Genomic DNA, 19,926 nt, shown 5'->3' on the forward strand with positions numbered 1-19,926 from the left:
ATGAGAGAGTGAATAGTTGTCTGATATTTGAATGACGGTGTGAATGTTGTTGCCATGATGTGTGAAAAAGTGAATAGTTTTGTTTGAACGGTGAACGGTGGTGGCATGTTAGTGGCATGAGACCCTGTGATTGGCCGGCGGTTGCAGGAACAGGCAGTTAAGAGAATGAATGAATGAATGAATGAATGAATGGAGGTGGTCGATCATCGACATCAGGATGAATTCTTGTTGCATCCTGACTGTCTTGGCTTGCAGATGTTTCACCCCTCATCCCAGAGGATTCTTCATGAATGAATGAATACATGAAAAATGAATGGATGAATAAATGAATGTGTGAATAAATGCATGCGGAGGTTCTCGGTCATCCGGGTCATAGTGAATTCTTGTCCTGGCAACTTGAATATCTTCACTTGCCAACGTCACATCCCCTCTATCCCTGAGGCTTCTTCATGAATGAATGGATGAACGAGTGAGTGAATGAATGAATGAATCTGGAGGATCTCAGTCATCTAGGTGACAGCAAAGTCTTGTTGTTGCAACCTCAATTCCTTCACTTGCGGACGTTTCATCCCTTCATCCTGCTTCATGAATGAATGGATGGATGAGTGAGTGAATGAATGAATGAATGAATGAGCATGGGGGTTCTCAGTCATCAGGGTCATGGTGAATTCTTGTCATGGCAACTGGGCTTGAATGTCTCCACTTGTGGACATTTCACTCTTCATCCCTGAGGCTTCTTCAGCAATGAATGGATGAACAAATGAATGAACGAATGAATGAATGAATGAATGGAGAGGTTCTCAGTCATTTAGGTCACGGCGAATTCTTGTTGTTGCAACCTCAATTCCTCCACTTGTGGACATTTCACTCTTCATCCCTGAAGTTTCTTCATGAATGAATGGATGAACGAGTGAATGAATGAATGAATATAGAGGTTCTCAGTCATTTAGGTGACGGCGAATTCTTGTGGTTGCAACCTCAATTCCTTCACTTGTGGACGTTTCAACCCTTCGTCCCTTGAGTTTCTTCATGAATGAATGGATGAATGAGTGAATGAATGAATAAATTAATGCACGTGGGGGTTCTCAGTCATCAGGGTCATGGTGAATTCTTGTCATGGCAACTGGACTTGAATGTCTCCACTTGTGGACATTTCACTCTTCATCCCTGAGGCTTCTTCATGAATGAATGGATGAACGAGTGAATGAATGACTGAATGAATCGAGAGGTTCTCAGTCATTTAGGTCACAGCGAGTTCTTGTTGCAACCTCACTTCCTTCACTTGCGGATGCTTCTTCATGAATAAAAGGATGAATGAATGAATGAATGAATGAGTGAATGTAGAGGTTCTCAGTGATTTAGGCGAAGGCGAATTCTTGTTGTTGCAACCTCAATTCCTTCACTTGTGGACGTTTCAACCCTTCGTCCCTGAAGTTTCTTCATGAATGAATGGATGAACGGGTGAATGAATGAATCTAGAGGTTCTCAGTCATTTAGTTCACAGTGATTTCTTGTTGCAACCTCAATTCCTCCACTTGTAGACGTTTCAACCCTTCGTCTCACAGGCTTCTTCATGAATGAATGAATGGATGAGTGAGTGAATGAATGAATGAACGTGGGGGTTCTCAGTCATCTGGGTCATGGTGAATTATTGTCATGGCAACTGGACTTGAATGTCTCCACTTGCGGACGTTTCACCCTTAATCCCTGAGGCTTCCTCATGAATGACTGGATGAGTGAGTGAGTGAATGAATGAATGAATCAAGAAGTTCTCAGTCATTGAGGTCACAGCGAGTTCTTGTTGCAACCTCACTTCCTTCACTTGCGGACGTTTCAACCCTTCATTCCCGTGGCTTCTTCATGAATGAATGAGTGAGTGAATGAATGAACGAGTGAGTGAATGAATGATTGAATGAATGAATGAACGTGGGGGTTCTCGGTCATCGGGGTCATGGTGAATTCCTCTTTGCAACTGGACTTGACTGTTTCCACTCTTCATCCCTGAGGCTTCTGCATGAATGAATGGATGAACGAGTGAATAACTGAATAATGAATGTAGATGTTCTTAGTAATTTAAGTGACAGCGAATTGTTGTTGTTGCAACCTTAATTCCTTCACTTGCAGACGTTTCACCCCTTCATCCCTGAGGCTTTTTCATGAATATAAGGATGAATGAAGAATGGATGAACGAGTGAATGAATGAATGAAGAGGTTCTCAGTCATATAGTTCACGGTGATTTCTTGTTGCAACCTCAATTCCTCCATTTGTAGACGTTTCACCCTTAATCCCTGAGGCTTCCTCATGAATGAATGGATGAATGAGTGAGTGAATGAATGAATAAATCGAGAGGTTCTCAGTCATTTAGGTCACAACGAGTTCTTGTTGCAACCTCACTTCCTTCACTTGCGGACGTTTCAACCCTTGGTTCCCGTGGCTTCTTCATGAATGAATGGATGAACGACTGAATGAATGAATCTAGAGGTTCTCAGTCATTTAGTTCACGGTGATTTCTTGTTGCAACCTCAATTCCTCCACTTGTAAACGTTTGAGCCCTTCATCCCGCAGGCTTCTTCATGAATGAACGGATGCGTGAAGCCCTTGTGCACGCAAGAGGACGCGGTTCCTCCCCTTCGGTTAATTATCGAAATAAACCCGACCTTGTCTTTCTAAACCTCCTCCTCCCCGATATGGCCGCCGATGACGTCACTGCGCGCCCCCGCGCTTTAAGGCTCCTCCGCCGCGCGTACACGCACGCACACGCACACGCAAACACGCACGCACGCACAGCGACGCAATTTTCCGTCGGCCGAGCCGCCCGGAAGGAGGAGGCGGAGGGCGGAGGGCGGCGGAAACCGGAGGGCCGCCCCTTTAAGAGGCAGCGGGACGGAGCGGAGCGGGAGCCGGAGAGGAGGGGGAGAAGAAAGAGGAATTAAAAAAGAAAAGGAAGAAAGAGCCGGGGAGGGCGGAGGGAGAGCGGGCGGTAAAAAAAGAAAGATGACATCCTCGCAGCTGCGCGGCCGCGGCGGGGCTAGGGGCCGCGGCCCGGCGGGAGCGCCGCCCGCCGCCGGCGCGGCCTGATCCGACAACGAGGCTTCGACCGACGGCCCGCCGGCCGGCCGGACATCCGTGGTCCACAAAAACAACCCAAACAACAACAACAACAACACAGCATGAGCCGCCGGAGCCTGGCGGCCGCGCACTGAGACAAAAAAAAAAAACAGATAAAAGGAGGAGAAGCGGTTCCGTGCTAACGGCGGCTAGCGGGGAATGCGGAGCCGGAGCCGGGGAGGGGGGTGTGCGTGAGCGGGCTCCGCCGGCGCGACACCGCGGCCTGCTTTACGGCCGCCGGAGCAGACCGGGGACGACCGGGGGAAGCGGCGGAGACGGCGGGGGAGGGAGTCCGATGAGAAGCGCCGCTCGGCCGGCCGCTGCGTTCAAGCGTCCCCCGGGGGGGAGGCCCGTCCGGAGCGGGAGCATGAGCAGGCCGCGACCCGCCGCCACCGCAGCCCGGAGCCCGATTCTGTGATCCGCCGCCGCCGCCGAGAGCAACATGGACGCGGCCTGGAGCAGCTTCCTCTTCCAGGTAGGCGCTCGCAGGGGGAGGCCGGAGGCCGCGGCCCCCCTTCCCGCTGCGGCGGGGCGGGGGGCGGAGGGGGGCCGCCGGGCTCCGGGCTCCCGCGGCTCCGCGTCGTGACTTCAATGTGTTTACTTTCTCCGACGGCCTTCTGCTCGCCTCGCCGCCGCAGAATACTCCCACCCAGAGCCAAGTGGAGGGGGGCCTCCAATCAGAGCTGCTGCCGGTGCATGCGGGCTCCCCGCAGACCCCACCCACAGAACACACGGCTCAGCCTCCCTCCACCGTGGACACCACCGCCCTCAGCGAGGAGCCCATGCCCGGTGAGGGACCCCGCATCACCCGTGGAGCCCCCACTCACCACACCCTCCATGATGCTCAGTCATCCAGTGAGCACACACACACACACACACACACACTGAAACACCTGCATTCGATGTTCTGCTAGATAAATATGTATATATCAGTGCTGATCACACACACACAACACCTGCATTAGATGGTTTGATGGGCTGCTACATCAATGCAGATATTTGAGCGCTGACGGAAACACCTGCATTAGATGGTCTGCACGATAAAGATGTACAGGACTGTCTCAGGAAAATAGAATATTGTGATAAAGCTCTTTATCTTCTGTAATGCAATTACAAAAACAAAAGTGTCATACATTCTGGATTCAGTGCAAATCAACTGAAATATTGCAAGCCTTTTATTATTGCTGATTATGGCTTACATATTAAGAAAATTCAAAAATCCCATCTCTTAATATTAGAATATAATGAATAAGTAATTTTTGTTTCTTTAATTGCATTACAGAAGATAAAGAGCTTTAGCACAATATTCAAATTTTCAGAGACAGTCCTGTATATTCGAGTGCTGATACAACACACACACACACACACACACTGAAACGCCTGCATTTGATCTTCTGCTAGATAAGTATGTATGTATCAGTGCTGATCACACACACACACACACACACACACACACACACACACACACACACACACACACACACACACACACACACACACACACACACACACACCTGCATTAGATGGTTTGATGGGCTGCTAGATCAATATATATATTTGAGCGCTGACGGAAACACCTGCATTAGATGGTCTGCAAGATAAAGATGTACAGGACTGTCTCAGGAAATTAGAATATTGTGATAAAGCTCTTTATATTCTGTAATGCAATTACAAAAACAAAAATGTCATACATTCTGGATTCATTGCAAATCAACTGAAATATTGCAAGCCTTTTATTATTTTAATATTGCTGATTATGGCTTACATATTAAAAAAACTCAAAAATCCTATCTCAAAATACTAGAATATAATGAATTAGTATTTTTTTCTTTAATTGCATTACAGAAGATAAAGAACTTTATCACAATATTCTAATTTTCTGAGACAGTCCTGTATATTCAAGTGCTGATACAACACACACACACACACACACACACACACACACCCACCCACACACGTGTGTGAAATCTTTTCATCTGACTCACCTGAGCGTTGCAGTCAGTGCACAGTTGGATAGTTAAGCAAACAGAGGAACAGGTTCCCCGAGCGTCCGTCTGCAGGTAACGGCTCCGACCTCGGCCGCACCTCCGTCCTCAAACGCCTTCTTCGGCGCCGACGGGAGGCGATCTCAGTCTTTCTCATAAAACGTGTGCATCCGTCTTCCGACGCCACCTCTTCGCGCGGCATACGGGTGTAGCGTCCACGCCCCCGTGGGACTGACCCCCAGGCCGCCACTTGGACTCGCACCTCGCGGAACCGGTGTCGTTTGAATAAACACGGGGTCAATATTTAATATTTGAGCTGGCGTCGGTCACGCTTCCCGCCAGGGATGCCTCTGGTTCCCTGGCAGCGCCCACGGTGTCTGCAAACCTTTGTTTAAATTCAGACGCCGCTAAACTTTAACAGTTTGAGCTCAGGGAAAACCTTCATGACCCAAAGACTCGTGAGAAGGGAAAACCGTTTGAAAATATAAACACAGATGAAACATGGAATAAACACTTTATTTGAATTTTATTTGAAATTTATTTCAATAGAAATCAGTCGAATGTATTAAGTTCAGCTGGGACAAATTCTTTTTCAGTGCTTCTTAAAGCAGATCGGTTAGTCGCTCCTGGGGAAATAGAAGTCCTTAGATTTTATTCATTTCAGTTTTGAAAATGACCTTCGACGGCTCGTGATTGTGAGCGTGAAACACACAGCGATGTAAATATGGCATTAACTGCATAGTTAATGCATAGTTTCATCCGTTCTGGAGCCGCTCGCTGATCCGAGAAGGTAAAAGAACAACTCTAGATGCACAAAAAGCTGGAGAAACAACGAGTTATGACTCAAGGAAACGCAGGAACGGCGATGGAGAATCGTCCCATTTTCTCCAGATTGAAATAATCACCTTGCTAGAGGAATGAAGCGCTTACAGCTGCTTCTGCAGTGAGCCCAACCCCAAAAACCATCTCCTTTCCTTCTGTGATTCAATGCCTGCATCCAATGGATGCCCGGGGGCCAACGCACCGCAGGGCCCTGGTGTCAGTGCCCCATCACACACACACACACACAAACACACACACACACACACACACACACACATACATACACACCTTCTGTTGATACTAAAGTCCTGCAGCATCTTCTGCAAATCTAACAATCCTCTGTCTGTCTGTGGTGTGTGTGTCTGTGTGTGTGTGTGTGTGTGTGTGTGTGTGTGTGTGTGTGTGTCTCCTCTGTGGTCCAGTGAAGCCGGTGTCTCGGCCGGCCCGCGTGCCCCACGTCTGTGCCATCTGCAACAAGCAGTTCAAGAACAACTACAACCTGCGGCGGCACCAGTCGGTCCACACAGGGGTACGCATGAAGGACAGGGCCGGGGAGCTGGCGGAGGGGGTGAAGGAGGCGGCGGCGGCGGCGGTCCCATCGGCGATGGCGGCCGTGGCCGGAGGGAGGGTGGAGAGGCCGACCGTTCCCCTCTCCCTGCTGCACCTCTCCGCTCCTCCTCCTCTCGCCCCTCCCGGCGTGCTGGCGGCGGCCCAGCGGCCTCACCTGGGTAGTCGGGATGGCGAAGGGGCCGCCATGCCAAATATAATGGCTAGTGTTAACCCCCATGCTCCGCCTCCTGCTGCTGTCGTCATGACCACAGGGGCGACAGTACAGGTGGGTCAGGACCTTGTGGAGAAAGCTGTCAAGCATGTTGTTCCCCGAGCTGCCCGGCCACAGAGGGGGGGCGTCACTCTCCGTGTTTGAGAGCAGGGCGGGGCCGCGCGCTAAATGACAATACGCCAATTTTCACAATATTTACACAATATTTAATATGTTTAGAACTCCCGGCCCGACATCGGACTAGCGAGCGCTCCATGGCGGGAACATTAAGACCGGGTTCCCCCGCCGAGGTTCGAGGAACATGTCTAACAAGCCCCCCTATCGCCGCCGCCGCCGCCGCCGCGCGCTCCTGCATGTTCTCGGAAACCCGAGCGGACGCAGAGCTTAGCCCCGAGCCGTAGCTCCGAGGGAGGATGTTAATTTCCCACTAGTCACCTGTCGGTTCTCCGCATGGCTCCAGAGATGAGTGTTTGTGTGCCGAGCGCCTCCCGTCTGGACTCCGTGGACTGTTTATGTGGATGTGTGCTTCTCCCGCAGAGGCCGGCCAACCCCAACCCCAGCCCGGTGAGGAAGAACCACGCCTGCGAGACGTGTGGGAAGGCCTTCCGCGACGTCTACCACCTCAACCGCCACCGCCTGTCCCACTCGGACGAGAAGCCCTTCTCCTGCCCCATCTGCCAGCAGCGCTTCAAGAGGAAGGACCGCATGAGCCACCACGTGCGCTCCCACCAGGGGGGGGTGGAGAAGCCCTACATCTGCCCTCACTGCAGCAAGGCCTTCTCAAGGTGACGCAGAAGAAGCGAAGCACCACACGCTTATTATTAGAGCGAAGATGCGCCGGCATTTCCCTTCACCTTTCCAGCTCGGGGTCCGGTATCACAACACCCTCGCCGGGAACGCCGTCCGGAGAAGCCGTTAAATACGGTCTATTTATAATTCGGAAAGTGACATTTCCAATATATCGTTTCGCACGCGTCGCTCTGCCGAAGATCATCGTGAACCGGCGACGTCTTAGAAAATCCCCTCTTCTGAAGTTGTTTCTGTAAAGCAGTGGTTCTTAACCTGGGTTCGATCGAACCCCAGGGGTTCGGTGAGTCAGTCTCGGGTTCGGCGGAGGTCAAGACACACATTGGTGATGACATCACCGGCCGCAGGTGATCACGCCACATAGCTCGGCCTATCCGTGCTGCGGGGATTTTGGCGCGCTCAGTTGTAGTAACTTGTGACTGTCGTGATGGTACGTCATGTGATTTCTTTCTTAATATTTTAATCCCTTCATACTAATTATGTCGGGCAAAAAAAGAAAGCGGTCGGAAGAACACGTACAATACGGATTCACATGTATGACGGAACGTGATCGGAATCGATGTCCTGACCGCATGATTTGGAATGACAAGATGAGCAATTCTAGTCCGGCACCGGCAAAACTAAGGGAAGGCTTCCTTCAGCTGCATGGAGATGGGAACTACAAGAACATAGCGCTTGCTGAATTCAAGGTGAAGGGAGCCAGATTCCATGAAAAGGCTACTCCGCCTGTTCTTTGTACCCATCGACGAAACGATCCTCCATCCAATAAAGAAGGGTTCGGTGAATGCGCATGTAAAACAGGTGGGGTTCAGTACCTCCAACAAGGTTAAGAACCACTGCTGTAAATGCACACCCGAAGCGTGAAAGCTGGTCCGCTCTAACCCGCTGCCTCTCTCTGCCCGAAGGCCCGACCATCTCAACAGTCACGTCAGACAGGTGCACTCCTCGGAGCGACCCTTCAAATGCCCGGTACTCGAAAGTCACTCCGTGCACAATCGTCTCTCTACGTCTGTTTATGAATTTCCTTTTTCCAGTAACCACCCTTTCACTCACTCTTTCCCAGACCTGTGAATCCAGCTTCGCCACCAAGGACCGTTTGCGCGCGCACATGATCCGCCACGAAGAAAAGGTGCCGTGTCACATCTGCGGGAAGCTCCTGTCCGCCGCTTACATCACAGATCACATGAGGGTGCACAACCAATCGCAGCACCACGCGTGTCACCTCTGCAACCGCAGTGAGTGCAGACGCGTCCTTCCCGCCGTATTGAATATAGAAGCTGCTGAGAACGTTTTCGAGGCGTCGACGGACCAGGAGATGTGAGTCTTCCCCTCTTGCGCGTGTCTGACGCCGCTATCTTCTCTCCAGGCTTCACCACGTTGACGTACCTGCGCGTCCACGCCCAGAAGCACCACGGTCAGGAGTGGAAGGACAGCCCCGGCGGTTTCGGGGGTTCGGCCTCCGGCGGCGTGCTGGTCTGCCACCTGTGCGGCGTCCACTGCAAGACGCCGACGCAGCTCCAGGGGCACATGGGCACCCACGGCGCCGGTCAAGGCGCCCCGAGCCCCATAACTTCTAACGTAGCTGCGAGCAGCTCGGTTTCCCTCAGCAACATGGTGGCGGCGCCCACCGTTTACGTCACTGGTAATACGGTGGTGGACCTGCTGGTCACGGACTGCTCTAGCATCGCAGCGCCGCAGCCCCACAGTTAGCGACCGAACAGGTCGGCGACGACGACCTCAATCCCCTCGTCGAGGGCAAGGTTAGAGAAGGTTGAAGTTGCATGTAGATGCTGTCCCCGTTCAGGTTTTTTTTTCTTTTTCGGTTATTGGTAAGATTAGGATTAAAAGTGAGGGGGTGGATGGGGATTAACACCAGTTAGCGCTGAAGGGCAGCGTCGCCTCCGATCTGCAGAGGTGGAGCATCGAAGAGGGGAAAAAAAAGGAGGAAGAGGAAGCGTAACGATGTCAACACTCGCCGGCTGAGCGGGATCTCGAAGAGGGACTCGTGTGGCTTCAGTAGTTCACTGACTAACAAATCATCCCGAATGATTTTGTGCATTTAAGACTCCAATGGAACTGTGGTATTCTAAGCATCTACTGTATTACCCTCCTCTCCCTGCCCCCCCCTCCCCGAACCCCTGGCGTCGGCTGCTCTCTGCAAGTGCACCAAGTACTGTATATCTCTCACCAGCTCTGATCTTACCTCCATTTTGCAGCTTCCTTACTAAGAATCTTAATGGCTTGCTTTTAAAAACTAGTAAAGCGAGAACAGGCCCGTGGAAAGGCCGGGGTCGCAGACACACCGGAGGGAAAAGGGAGGGTCGGAGAGTCAAGTCTTCTTTAGCATGTTAGGTTGTTTGTTCAAAAAAGCATTTGATTTTTTTTTTTTTTTTTGTTTTCTTTTGCAAAGCTGTAATGCTAGTTTTTTTTTCATTTTGTGGACGGCTGTTAATAGAACAGCAAGGACGCGAGATGTACTTGCCCGTTAAAGGTACCGAGGTCGGGATAGAGGCGTATTCAGACGTGTCAAGCACCTTAAGTCCTATTTGTTTGATTCAGCGGGGATGGAAGTGGGTTTGAAATGTCTTGGATTTTCTTTCTCTGAGTCTTCCTCTGGTTCTGGCCATGAAAAAAAAAAAAAAAAACAACAAACAAACCAACAACTGATAATCAAACTTTCAGCTTCTAACATGGCCGTTCTTGCACCTGAGAAACTACCTTCTGCATGAAAACCAGCCTTGTGTCGGGGGCTGTCATAGCAAGATGAACTTTTTAGTGGTTCCACTCTGTTTGTTGGCTGTTAAACGATGCTATCTGCAAAAATGTTGATTTTACTTAAAAACAAACAAAACAAAAAAAAACACAAAACAACAACAAAACAAAAAAAAACATAGTTGGCCATTCATTCAATTGTAGCTGTCATTGCCATAGTTCTTTTGTTTCTCTCCGTGTGTCAGTCCAGCGATGCGTTAGATTTAGTCAGTAGCTCACAATGTTCTGACCCCGAGTCCTTGTCGTTTTTACATTAACCGCATAGGAGACGCTCACCTGTCCGCTCATAGTTTTGGTTCCTCCCGGTCATGTCGTGTGAGGCGTGGTGTTCAGAAAGGGCTCATAGCGTCGTGAGGTAGGTGAAGAAGTACTACTGTCGACGGCGATTCGGGGTCGGGGGACACGCGTGGAACGTGGATTTGGATTTTAACAGATTGCACTCTGGAGTTTAGTCCCGCGATGACAAGCGCTGCGGGGGCGAAACTCCGATTTCTAACGAACCCAGATAAGATTCCGCAGTTTACGCGTGGATTGTTATTCTTAATTATCAATGAATTTCCATCACACGTGGCCCAGATCCTCCTCCGTCGTCGACAACACTACTTGATATGCTGTAAACAGATTCTGGTTTTGTACTGGAGTGCTTTTTCAGTTGTGTGTGTGAATATGTTACCTTGAAATATGTAGTTGTTTCTTTCTTCCTTTTTTTTTCTTTTTTCTTTTTTTGTTGACAATGTGTTCTTCCTGTTGAGAAAATTTAGTGATTTATTAAACATTAATTTTAGGGTTTCTTCCATTATACTAAAAAAAAAAAATACAATAATAATAATAATAATAATAATACCTCTAATCTAGGATTCTGTACAGCTCTTGTGATACATCTTAATGCCTTATCGTACTCAACTGCATTTTAATTCTTTTATGATGAAATATTTCAAATCTTAGTCATGGATTCATTAAGAATATTAATGGGATGTATTTATATTTATATTTTTATATTTCTCAACAGTATGCATGTCCAAACGGTTGTTAGAGAAAAAAAAAAAATCAATGATGCTTACTACAGTCATACAATTTATGTTATTTTGTAGATTAAGTAGAGATCATGTTATTATTTTGTAATTTGGACAATTTAAAGTAAAATGAGTAAACAGGCTCTGCATTGTGTGCTGATCTATCGAGTTTGGTGGCGTTCAGTGGGGAAGCAGGGTTTGTTCAGAGGACACACAGGACGGATGGGAGACCAGAGTTAGCGGACGTTGCACGCTCGTTAGGGTGAGAACATTAGCACGCCAGGCTAGTATCCGGGAGGAGGTCGCTACCTCGTATCTCCTACCAAATTGTGAGGCTTTAATTCACCCGCTCCATTTGATTGAGGTGATTTCAACTCAATAAGAAATGTTAAACCAACGCACGGAAATGAATGACAACATTAAATCAACAGGTCCATTCAAACCTGTTTAGTTGGGATTGAATCTAATTCTCCTCTACTATTCAGCAATTAACTTTGTCTATAAATTTCACACACAGTGAAACGCATCCATCCATCAAATCCCTGGACATGCTTCGTAAACGTGTTTGGACGGAAGGGATAATTCTAAACAACAACAAACAATCCAATATTCGTGGATAAATAATAGCTGGAAGGGTTAACGTGAAGGGTCTGAAGACTTGTGTTTCTTGTTAGGGGCTTTCGTGTCCTCGGACCTCACTTGGTTTTTATTGTCAGACAATAAATGCTACCACGAGGGAAGCACCATTTATGCGGTGTGGATCATTTGACATGGATTTTAGAGTCTCAACTCCGCAGCCGCACTTTTTCCACAACTTTACCGCGCATCTATTTATTCTCAAAGTAACTGCTTGAGTGCCGGTTATAAAATGTTCAGGATTGTAATCCTTTAAACATTGTTTACGTAAAGGTACTTTTTGATAAAGGGAAATTTTTTCAAATGTTAATGTGAAAGGGAAAACAAAAAGATGTTATCACGGCCTGGGATCTCTTCTCCTTCCTGCCTTCGTTCAGGGACCGCAGCCAATCACCTGCCTCCATCTGACCCACTTCTCGCACCAACTTAACCTCCTGTCTCCCATCCCTCCATCCATAAACCTCTCTGGTGTTCCTCCAGACCTTCTCCTCCCTCAGCATCCCTCTACCAGATCTCCACCGTCCCTCTTCTGCCCACGTCTGAACCGTCCCAGTGTAACTTTATCTCCAGAACGTCTCCCATGTGGCGTCCCTCTGTTGGACTCCTCCCTGACCCTGTCCATCCTCCAAACCAGACATCTTCCTCTTCGCCACCTTTCCTTTCCATCTGGCTTTCACAGCCTGGGATAGTGTTTGGAATAAACTGCCTCCTACGCTGGACTTCGGTTCTGCATCCAAAATTGACGACCGTGACTCTTTTAGGCGAAAGTAGATAACGTTGCCGTTGCACTTTCACATCGGTGCTGTTGCTTTTCCAAAAAAAAAAAAAAAAAAAAAACAAATAAAAAAATCACTGAATAGTTTCAAGTGCAGAAAGGTGGAACCGTTTTTTTTTTGGGCTGCTTCTCCAGCACGTACATTCTGCTGCAGCAGTTTCTCGCGGTGGAATACGACAATAAAACACTGGTCTGCTTGTTTGATTGGGTTTTTTCAACATATTTGAGTCATTTTTATTGCAGCCGTACACCTCGGGAGATGCTTCATATCTCCTTGGGTCTTGTGGTTGATGAGCAAACATGCCTTTCCTGACCTTTGGATCGCCAACACCGCGTCTGCCCCGGCCGTGGGGTCGAAGCCCAGTCAGCACTGATTGCACTGTCAGGGACAGGATTCCGGAGTGACTACAAGAGCTGTTTTCCTGCACATCTGGATGAAGTGAGATTTTAAAGACAAACTCTCAGTCTGAATTGATACTTCTAGAAAAGAAAAAAAATAGGGGCAACTGCTTGCACTAAAAATTATGGTGCAATGTTTTAGACGGGCAGAAGAATTGGTGTTAATTATTATTAAATCAGGTAGTGCCCGGTGCGGAGCTGTCGTCCTACCGGGGGGCCGGGGGCCGGGGGGCCGGGTCTCGGAGCCGGGGGGCCGGACCTGTGGGAGCCGGCTGGCGCAGCGTAGCAGCCCGCCGGAGAGTCCACGGCATCACTGCTCTGCCGCCAGACGGATGTCATAGAGACCGAGCCAGCCGGCGTTACTGTGACACCGAGATCGGATCGTGGCACATTTTGTTGTTGTCGTTTTTATTCCCGTCTTTTTATCCGTGATTTTTGTCGCTTTTACCCGGATCGATCGCAGGCTGTCCGCCGATGCGCCCACTGAGCTGCCCTTCACGTAGATCCCCGTCTAAGTTGCTGCAAGCTAGCGTTGTTAGCCCGTCGCCGCTACCCTTCAGACATTGAAGTGGCCACATAAAGATGCGGATCATCGAGGCGGAGACCCCTGGAACATCTCTAACTTTAAACGCTTTCTGCAGGACACGGGTGTCGACCGACCGCTGACCGAGCTGTGCAGAGTCTCTGTGTAAATACCGCTTTGGAGTTTTCTTTCCTCTAAACATGTGCAAACTCCTTTCCGTTAGCTAGCTAGTTAGCTAGCCGCGGCGAGCGTTGACGGCACCGCGTCTAGCCCTGTTGCTACCGCTAACTGCATAAACAAATAACATGCTAGGGGCGAACGTCATCGGAGAGCTGTCGGGGGGATGAATGCCAGAACACAATAGGGGATACATAGAGATTGGCTTGTATTTGTTGCGAACGTCCCGCCTGCTGTCACCGTCTCAAGTTAGTTTGAAATGTAACGGCTGCTAACTTATGCTAAGCCAGCCGTGACTTCACCGCACTGGGCTACGTTTGAGAGGAGCGCTAATGCTAGCAGGTGTTGCTAGCGTCATTGTTAGCCGGAGAGTCATCGGCGCAGACAGTTGGTCATGCCCGCGGCGGAGAGGGATGGCATCTAGCACTATTGTCTTTTCATCACTTACTCAACTGGTAGTTACCTCATAACCTGTTCTCCCCCCGCTTATAAGGTGATACACAATCAACGGACTGCGGGAGCGTCAACTTACGCTGCCCTTAGCGATGTTAATGTTTGTGTTAGCTTAACCGTTGTACCGGTACCGCCGACGGACCCGGTAACGTGACCGTATTGCTAAGTTTAGCGTCACTTCGTAAATGTGACACAACAGATTTCCCGAAGCACGAATTGCTGCAGCCGACGTTTTCATCTCGCACGGTAGTTCGGTGGGTCTCCGTTACCTGCCGGAGCCTCGCCCGTAACGCGTTCCCTCGACGGGCAACGTTAAGATGCAGTTCCCCCTGGCTAGCGGCGCCAATGGAAAATAAAGTGCTCGCAACCGTTCTCACCGGGATATTTTTGGACGTCGATGGCTTTAACACGGCGCTTTTCGCTAATCGATTTGGACTTGTGAATGAATCACCAGGTTTAGTGTAAAACTGCATGAAAGTGTCACATGGTGCCCTGGAGATAAGGGGGAAGACTGTGGTGAACAGTGTGATCAGATAGTGCATGGGATGATGCAGCCCCTGAAGGGGCCTCCTGTCATGTTGTCTGTCCTCCTTCCATGCATCGACCTCCAGCTGCGATCATCTCCAACACCAGGCCAGATCCTTTCCCCTCTTCCGCGCCGTCGCCGTACCTGCGCAAAGCTTTCCATGAGGCGAACGGACTCGTGTACCGCGGCGCGCGTTGGTCTTTTCACGGGCCGCGTCGATATCTTTGAGAGCGGACAATCGGGAGTTCACCGCTCCATGGATCTGTGTCTTTCAGGGAGGAGAACGTGAAAATTCTGAAGGACCAGTCTGCCCGTTGAACTTCTTTCTCCCTCAGTCACGCCTCCCGGGACCATGCTGACCATCTTAGCTGCAGGGTCTGTGTTCTTCCCAGGCCTTTTCCTTCTTTCCAAACAATGCTTGAAGTCCATCCCGGCACTGAGGTGGAGCGAAGGAGATGCCGTCATCGTGTCCGCCAGGTGAGATCTCAAACATTCGCCGACGTCTGCGAACCCTTTAATATCATCTTTGACGGCCTGACGTCTCGCTTCATATCTTTCTCCCAAACCTCTCTATGCTGTCATCTTTGATGACATAGTTTCTAGAGAAAGGGCGTTGGAGCGCCTCGACGTTATTAAACCCTTAATCACATCTGCTTCGCCTCTCGCTGTTTGCTCGCAGGCTGGTGTCGTCAGTTCAAGCGGTCATGGCTTCTTCAGCGGGCTACATTATTGCTTCTTCCTGCGACGACATCATTGAGGACCAGTGAGTGGACAAACAGCTGCCGCCGCATTTTTCATTCATTCGTCTGCCGAGACTCCGACTGGATGCAATGAATATACTAAAGTGTTTTAGAGGCTGTCGTTATTTACACGCCCCCTCAGACCCCCACATATGCATTTAATAAGCCGTTTTTACTTCAGACCTGAACTCTCCTCTTGGTAGAAGGGCTCCAAGCTCTCCATCACCTGTCTGGCTTTACGTTTAGTGTAAAAAAAATGTACTGTCTTCAGTGTAAACAAATTTCCATTGATCATTTTTTCGCTGATAAATATTTCACGACATTAAATATATCCTCGCTGTTCTTGATGGCCAACGTTCTCTTTTCTTTTTCTTTTTTTCTTCCCCCACACAGGCACTGGCTGACCAGCACTTACATCATGTTTGCCGTTCCATATTTCGTGTATGACATCTACGCCATGTTCATGTGCTACTGGTACAAGCTGAGGGTGAAAGGGCACGAGGAGGCCTCGGCAGCGCCCCAGCACACAGGCACCGCGCTGATCAGCTACTTGCGCCGCGAGTTTCTCATGGTGCTGCACCACGTTGTCATGGTCACCGTCTGCTTCCCTGTTTCTGTGGTAACTGTCAAACATTGCTCTTTCTTTCAGACTGAGATCTGAGTGAAATTAGATCAAAGGGCTGCTTTATTTGGATTCCAATGCCCTCCGTTTACGTCGTGTTTATGTGCAAGCGGGCTTTTCGTACAGTCGGGTTCGGGAAAGGAGAAAAACGTAGCCGATAACTCCAGCCGGACGATGCATTTAAACACGGAGACGATTGCAAACCGATGATCGCGTTCTCTGGTTCTCCCCAGTTTGTCCGACAAGGAAAAGGAGATTATTTCCAGGGTATAATGTTCATGGCAGAGCTCAGCACTCCATCGGTCTGCTTAGGGAAAATACTCATCCAGGTAAGCGCATTAATTCCATCTGAAAGAAGTTTCAGCGAGTGTTGCATGAGGTCTGCCACGCTAAATTTCTTCTCCTCTCTCCACTTTGTTTGTCCTCTTCATACAATGGAGTTCACATTTCTGGTCCTTCCCAGCATGCACCTTGGTCATGCACACCAGGTCCTCTCGCGCATTTTGGCTTTCACTATCAGAATCGGTCGCCACTGACTGGTAACGCAGTGTGTTAAATGCATACGTAGGAGCTGCGCTCCCCCCTGTGTGAACGGTTTAGTCCCCAGGTGAAAGTTCTCCCTCCGTTGTGTCCTGCTCCCCCCCGTCTGAGGCTCCCACAGCTGTTAGCCTCTGAATATAGCCTCAAGCATTCAGCCTGGAAATTCAGCAGATACAGTATCAGCCTGTCCTTCTACCCTCTATCAGTCAGCACTCTTCTCCCACTCCTGACAGCAGCGCATGTGGCTGTTAGATAAACTGCAGAGAGCTGAAAGCCGCTGCACAGTTTTGCCGCCATTCTATTGCTACACAATAAAAAGAATAAATAAGAAAAATAAAGAGTAAAAAGTTTACGGTCGTAGGCCGAGGTGGGATACCACCGGTGCGAGTCCTGAAGTGGAAAGAAGAACGGGTAGGAGAACAACCTTGGCGTCTCCTAGGGTTTATCTCGGGGAAGCGGGTTGAGTTTTCATATAAGTCAAACCAGCTAATGTAAAGAAGTAAGAGGAAATACTGGCGCGCTGTCACACACACTCTCTCACACACACACACACACACACGCACGCGCGCGCGCACACGCGCACAGCCTCATGGCCTCCTGTAGAGCCCCACCTAGCAGCATGGCTTTCTGTGCTCTCCATCGCCTCCTGTTCGTGTCTTGTACATACCGTAGTATTAACCACCACAGTGGCGGTAGTCTTCGTAATCTGACCGGCAAACCAGATTAACACCATCCGCTTACGACTGTACTGCTTGCTTTACTTTCTCCCACTCTCTCGACCTCTCCCTCTTGTTTTTTCCGCTCTCAGTACAAACAGCAACACACTCTCCTGCACAAAGTGAATGGGGCTCTTATGCTGATCACTTTTTTCATCTGTCGAGTCCTCCTCTTCCCTTACCTCTACTACGTCTACGGAAGGTATGTCTTTCTTTCCGTCTCTTCTCTCATGTTCTGCAGTCGCGCGCGGCCGGTCCCGTGCGTGAACTCTTTTCTTGGCAACGTGCAGCCGAACGCCGTCTCTAAAAGCGCTTATCTGTCGTTTATCTGGATCCAGGTACGCGTCCATTCCATTCCACATGGTCCCCCTGTCGGTGCCCTGGCACTGTAACCTCGGAGCCGCTCTGCTCATGGCTCCCCAGCTCTATTGGTTCTCCCTCATTTGCAGGGGCGCCCTGCGACTCTTCACAGGCTCGTCTCGCTCTCAGAGGCCGCGTCCGACCACGGCCGAAGCCAAGGAGAGCCAGACGGACGGCAACGCACTGCCCCAGCCGGCCAACGGCTACAGCACGCGCTCCACAGAGCCGGAGCTGACCACTCACTGAGACGAGTGGGGCGAGCGCCGGGTGAGGGACGGAGGACAGAATTACCAATGAGTATGTAACAGAGCGAGAGCTAGGGGGGGAAAAAGTGAGCCTTGAAATAAGTAGCAATATGAAGGAAGCTACAGGCGGCGCTGAAGTCTTTTCAGGCAGCAATCAAACCCTCCGCAGCTCGCCGATTTGTTTGCTGGCCTGAAAGCACTTCAGCCGCTCACCATGTCAGAAACAGGACGGGCGTCGGTTCGGTCGGTTCGGTCGGTTCGGTCGGTTCGGTCGGTTTGGCCGGTGCGGACGGCCGGCCGGTCGCTCGCTCGCTCAGCATTTAAAGATGTCATCGGGCGCGAGGGCAGAGCGGAACGCGCACGCGGCCGAGAGGAACGGGCCTGGATGTATAGAAAGCGTAGGTTCCTTCATATAGATCAAATTCAGTCCTCTCTGCCTCATAATCTAGAAAGAGCAGGAACATAGGAATGTATTATATTGTATGTTAGTACATTTGCTGTAGATGGGAGGCCTGATTCACTTTAGTACTGGAGAAGACCTTCAAAAAAGAAAAAAAATATTCCCAGCTAAGCAGTATTTTGACTTGTTAGTGTTTATTATCTGTATCCTCTATGTAGTCACTGTCACTCTAACAAAATGTAACCAACCTGCAGACTGACTCATTTCTAGAATGGAGATAATCTCAGAAGACTGTATTCTGCTGCCTTATCCCTCTCCCTCTCCCTCTCTCCCCTCCCGATTCTTTGCAACTGCTTGACGTTTTTATTTACTTCCACCCTCGGAGGCGAGCGGCGGGGCTTTCCCCAGACAGAACCATGTGACGGGTGTACATAGCAGATGTAAAACGGTCCTCGTTTCCACGTCAGTATTAGGGCGGTGTTTTTGTTTTCCAAGTGTCACATCTCACGTCCGCATCCGACGTTTCTACAGATGTTTTAACACGGTCCTCTCAGCGTTAAGATCGGAACCCATCAGTTTTATAGCTCGGAGTATCCCCCAAACCTTACCCCTTCCTGTCTCGGTGTAGATATGACTTCATTCCATGTGCTGGTATCACGGTGTTTTCCATTTTTCAAGTGATGCACAGTTAGCGGTCACGTTAAAAAGACATTTACATGTTTTTGTTTTTGTTTTTGTTCGTATTTGTTTTCTCCTCCCGCAAGTTGGTGCTCAACCGAATCCGAAAAAAAGAAAAAAAAGAAAAAAAAACATCCAACTGACCGGCTCGAGTATTTTACAAAAGTTCCATGAAATTGGAGACATTTTTATTAGCCGTCAGGGAACTGGCGACGTTTTAGTTTGAAGGGAAACAAAGAGAGAAAGACAACGGGAAGCGTTCCCCTTGTGACTACTTTCTCACGGCAACGCCGCGTATCGTCGCTAATTTATAATCGGAGCTTTTTTTACATTGTATGAATTGATCATTGAGCGATTAATTTGAGCCACAGGTTCTATGAACCTCCTCTGAACAAACGTATCTGGGTTTCTCATGTACATCTAACAAAGCAGCTTTGGACAAAAAGCGCTGGGAAAGCATTAAGACAAGGCCGCGTTTGCCAAAACTCTCTGGAGTACTGTGGGCATGTTGAACACAGAGTATTTATTCCTCTATTCCATGATTTCATAAGGCACTGCTTCTCGACAAAACTCAACCATTTCAACCGATGTACTGTATATTCCACAAAAATGCTTGTTATTTATTTGTAAGTATTTATTTATTTATTTATTTGGTTTGTGGTTTTTGAATGCATAATTATGCATCCATATTATACTCTGCTTCTGAGCCTTATGTGAAGGCTGTATTGTTACTCTCAAACTTATCTAAAATATACTACTCTGTCCCGACTCCGCCCCCGCCTGGTTTGTTTTGGCCCTCTGGCGTCTTTGACGTCGGATCGTCTCCGTCGATGGAGTCGAATCGGTC

The 19,926-nt window shown here is 49.2% G+C and overlaps 2 protein-coding genes across 7 annotated transcripts; both read left to right on the plus strand.

Moving 5' to 3' along the window:
- Nucleotides 1–2,871: 2,871 nt before the first annotated feature.
- On the plus strand, nucleotides 2,872–11,432 carry mazb (MYC-associated zinc finger protein b (purine-binding transcription factor)). 4 transcript variants are annotated; one of them, XM_086140939.1, is made up of 7 exons: nucleotides 2,872–3,584; nucleotides 3,748–3,964; nucleotides 6,339–6,445; nucleotides 7,235–7,482; nucleotides 8,410–8,473; nucleotides 8,568–8,739; nucleotides 8,871–11,432. In XM_086140939.1, the coding sequence occupies exons 1-7, from the start codon at nucleotides 3,552–3,554 to the stop codon at nucleotides 9,212–9,214; spliced, it is 1,185 nt and encodes a 394-aa protein (XP_085997065.1). In that variant the 5' UTR covers nucleotides 2,872–3,551; the 3' UTR covers nucleotides 9,215–11,432. The 4 variants fall into 4 exon arrangements, with proteins under 4 accessions (XP_085997065.1, XP_085997064.1, XP_085997063.1 ...); XM_086140938.1 differs by having other exon boundaries at nucleotides 3,748–3,898; nucleotides 6,339–6,751; XM_086140937.1 differs by having other exon boundaries at nucleotides 3,033–3,584; nucleotides 6,339–6,751.
- A 1,927-nt stretch (nucleotides 11,433–13,359) lies between these two features.
- On the plus strand, nucleotides 13,360–19,847 carry tlcd3bb (TLC domain containing 3Bb). Of its 3 annotated transcripts, XM_086140944.1 has the most exons (8): nucleotides 13,360–13,787; nucleotides 15,054–15,255; nucleotides 15,458–15,541; nucleotides 15,912–16,137; nucleotides 16,374–16,469; nucleotides 16,604–16,679; nucleotides 17,489–17,598; nucleotides 17,735–17,922. In XM_086140944.1, the coding sequence occupies exons 2-8, from the start codon at nucleotides 15,131–15,133 to the stop codon at nucleotides 17,786–17,788; spliced, it is 771 nt and encodes a 256-aa protein (XP_085997070.1). In that variant the 5' UTR covers nucleotides 13,360–13,787; nucleotides 15,054–15,130; the 3' UTR covers nucleotides 17,789–17,922. The 3 variants fall into 3 exon arrangements, with proteins under 3 accessions (XP_085997070.1, XP_085997069.1, XP_085997071.1); XM_086140943.1 differs by lacking the exon at nucleotides 16,604–16,679 and having other exon boundaries at nucleotides 17,735–19,847; XM_086140945.1 differs by lacking the exons at nucleotides 16,604–16,679; nucleotides 17,489–17,598 and having other exon boundaries at nucleotides 17,846–19,847.
- The last annotated feature ends 79 nt before the right edge of the window (nucleotides 19,848–19,926 follow it).

Source organism: Fistularia commersonii, chromosome 33 (genome assembly GCF_037954325.1).
Source record: "Fistularia commersonii isolate RoL2024-O1a breed Wild chromosome 33, RoL_Fcom_v1.0, whole genome shotgun sequence".
NCBI classification, from domain to species: Eukaryota; Metazoa; Chordata; class Actinopteri; order Syngnathiformes; family Fistulariidae; genus Fistularia; species Fistularia commersonii.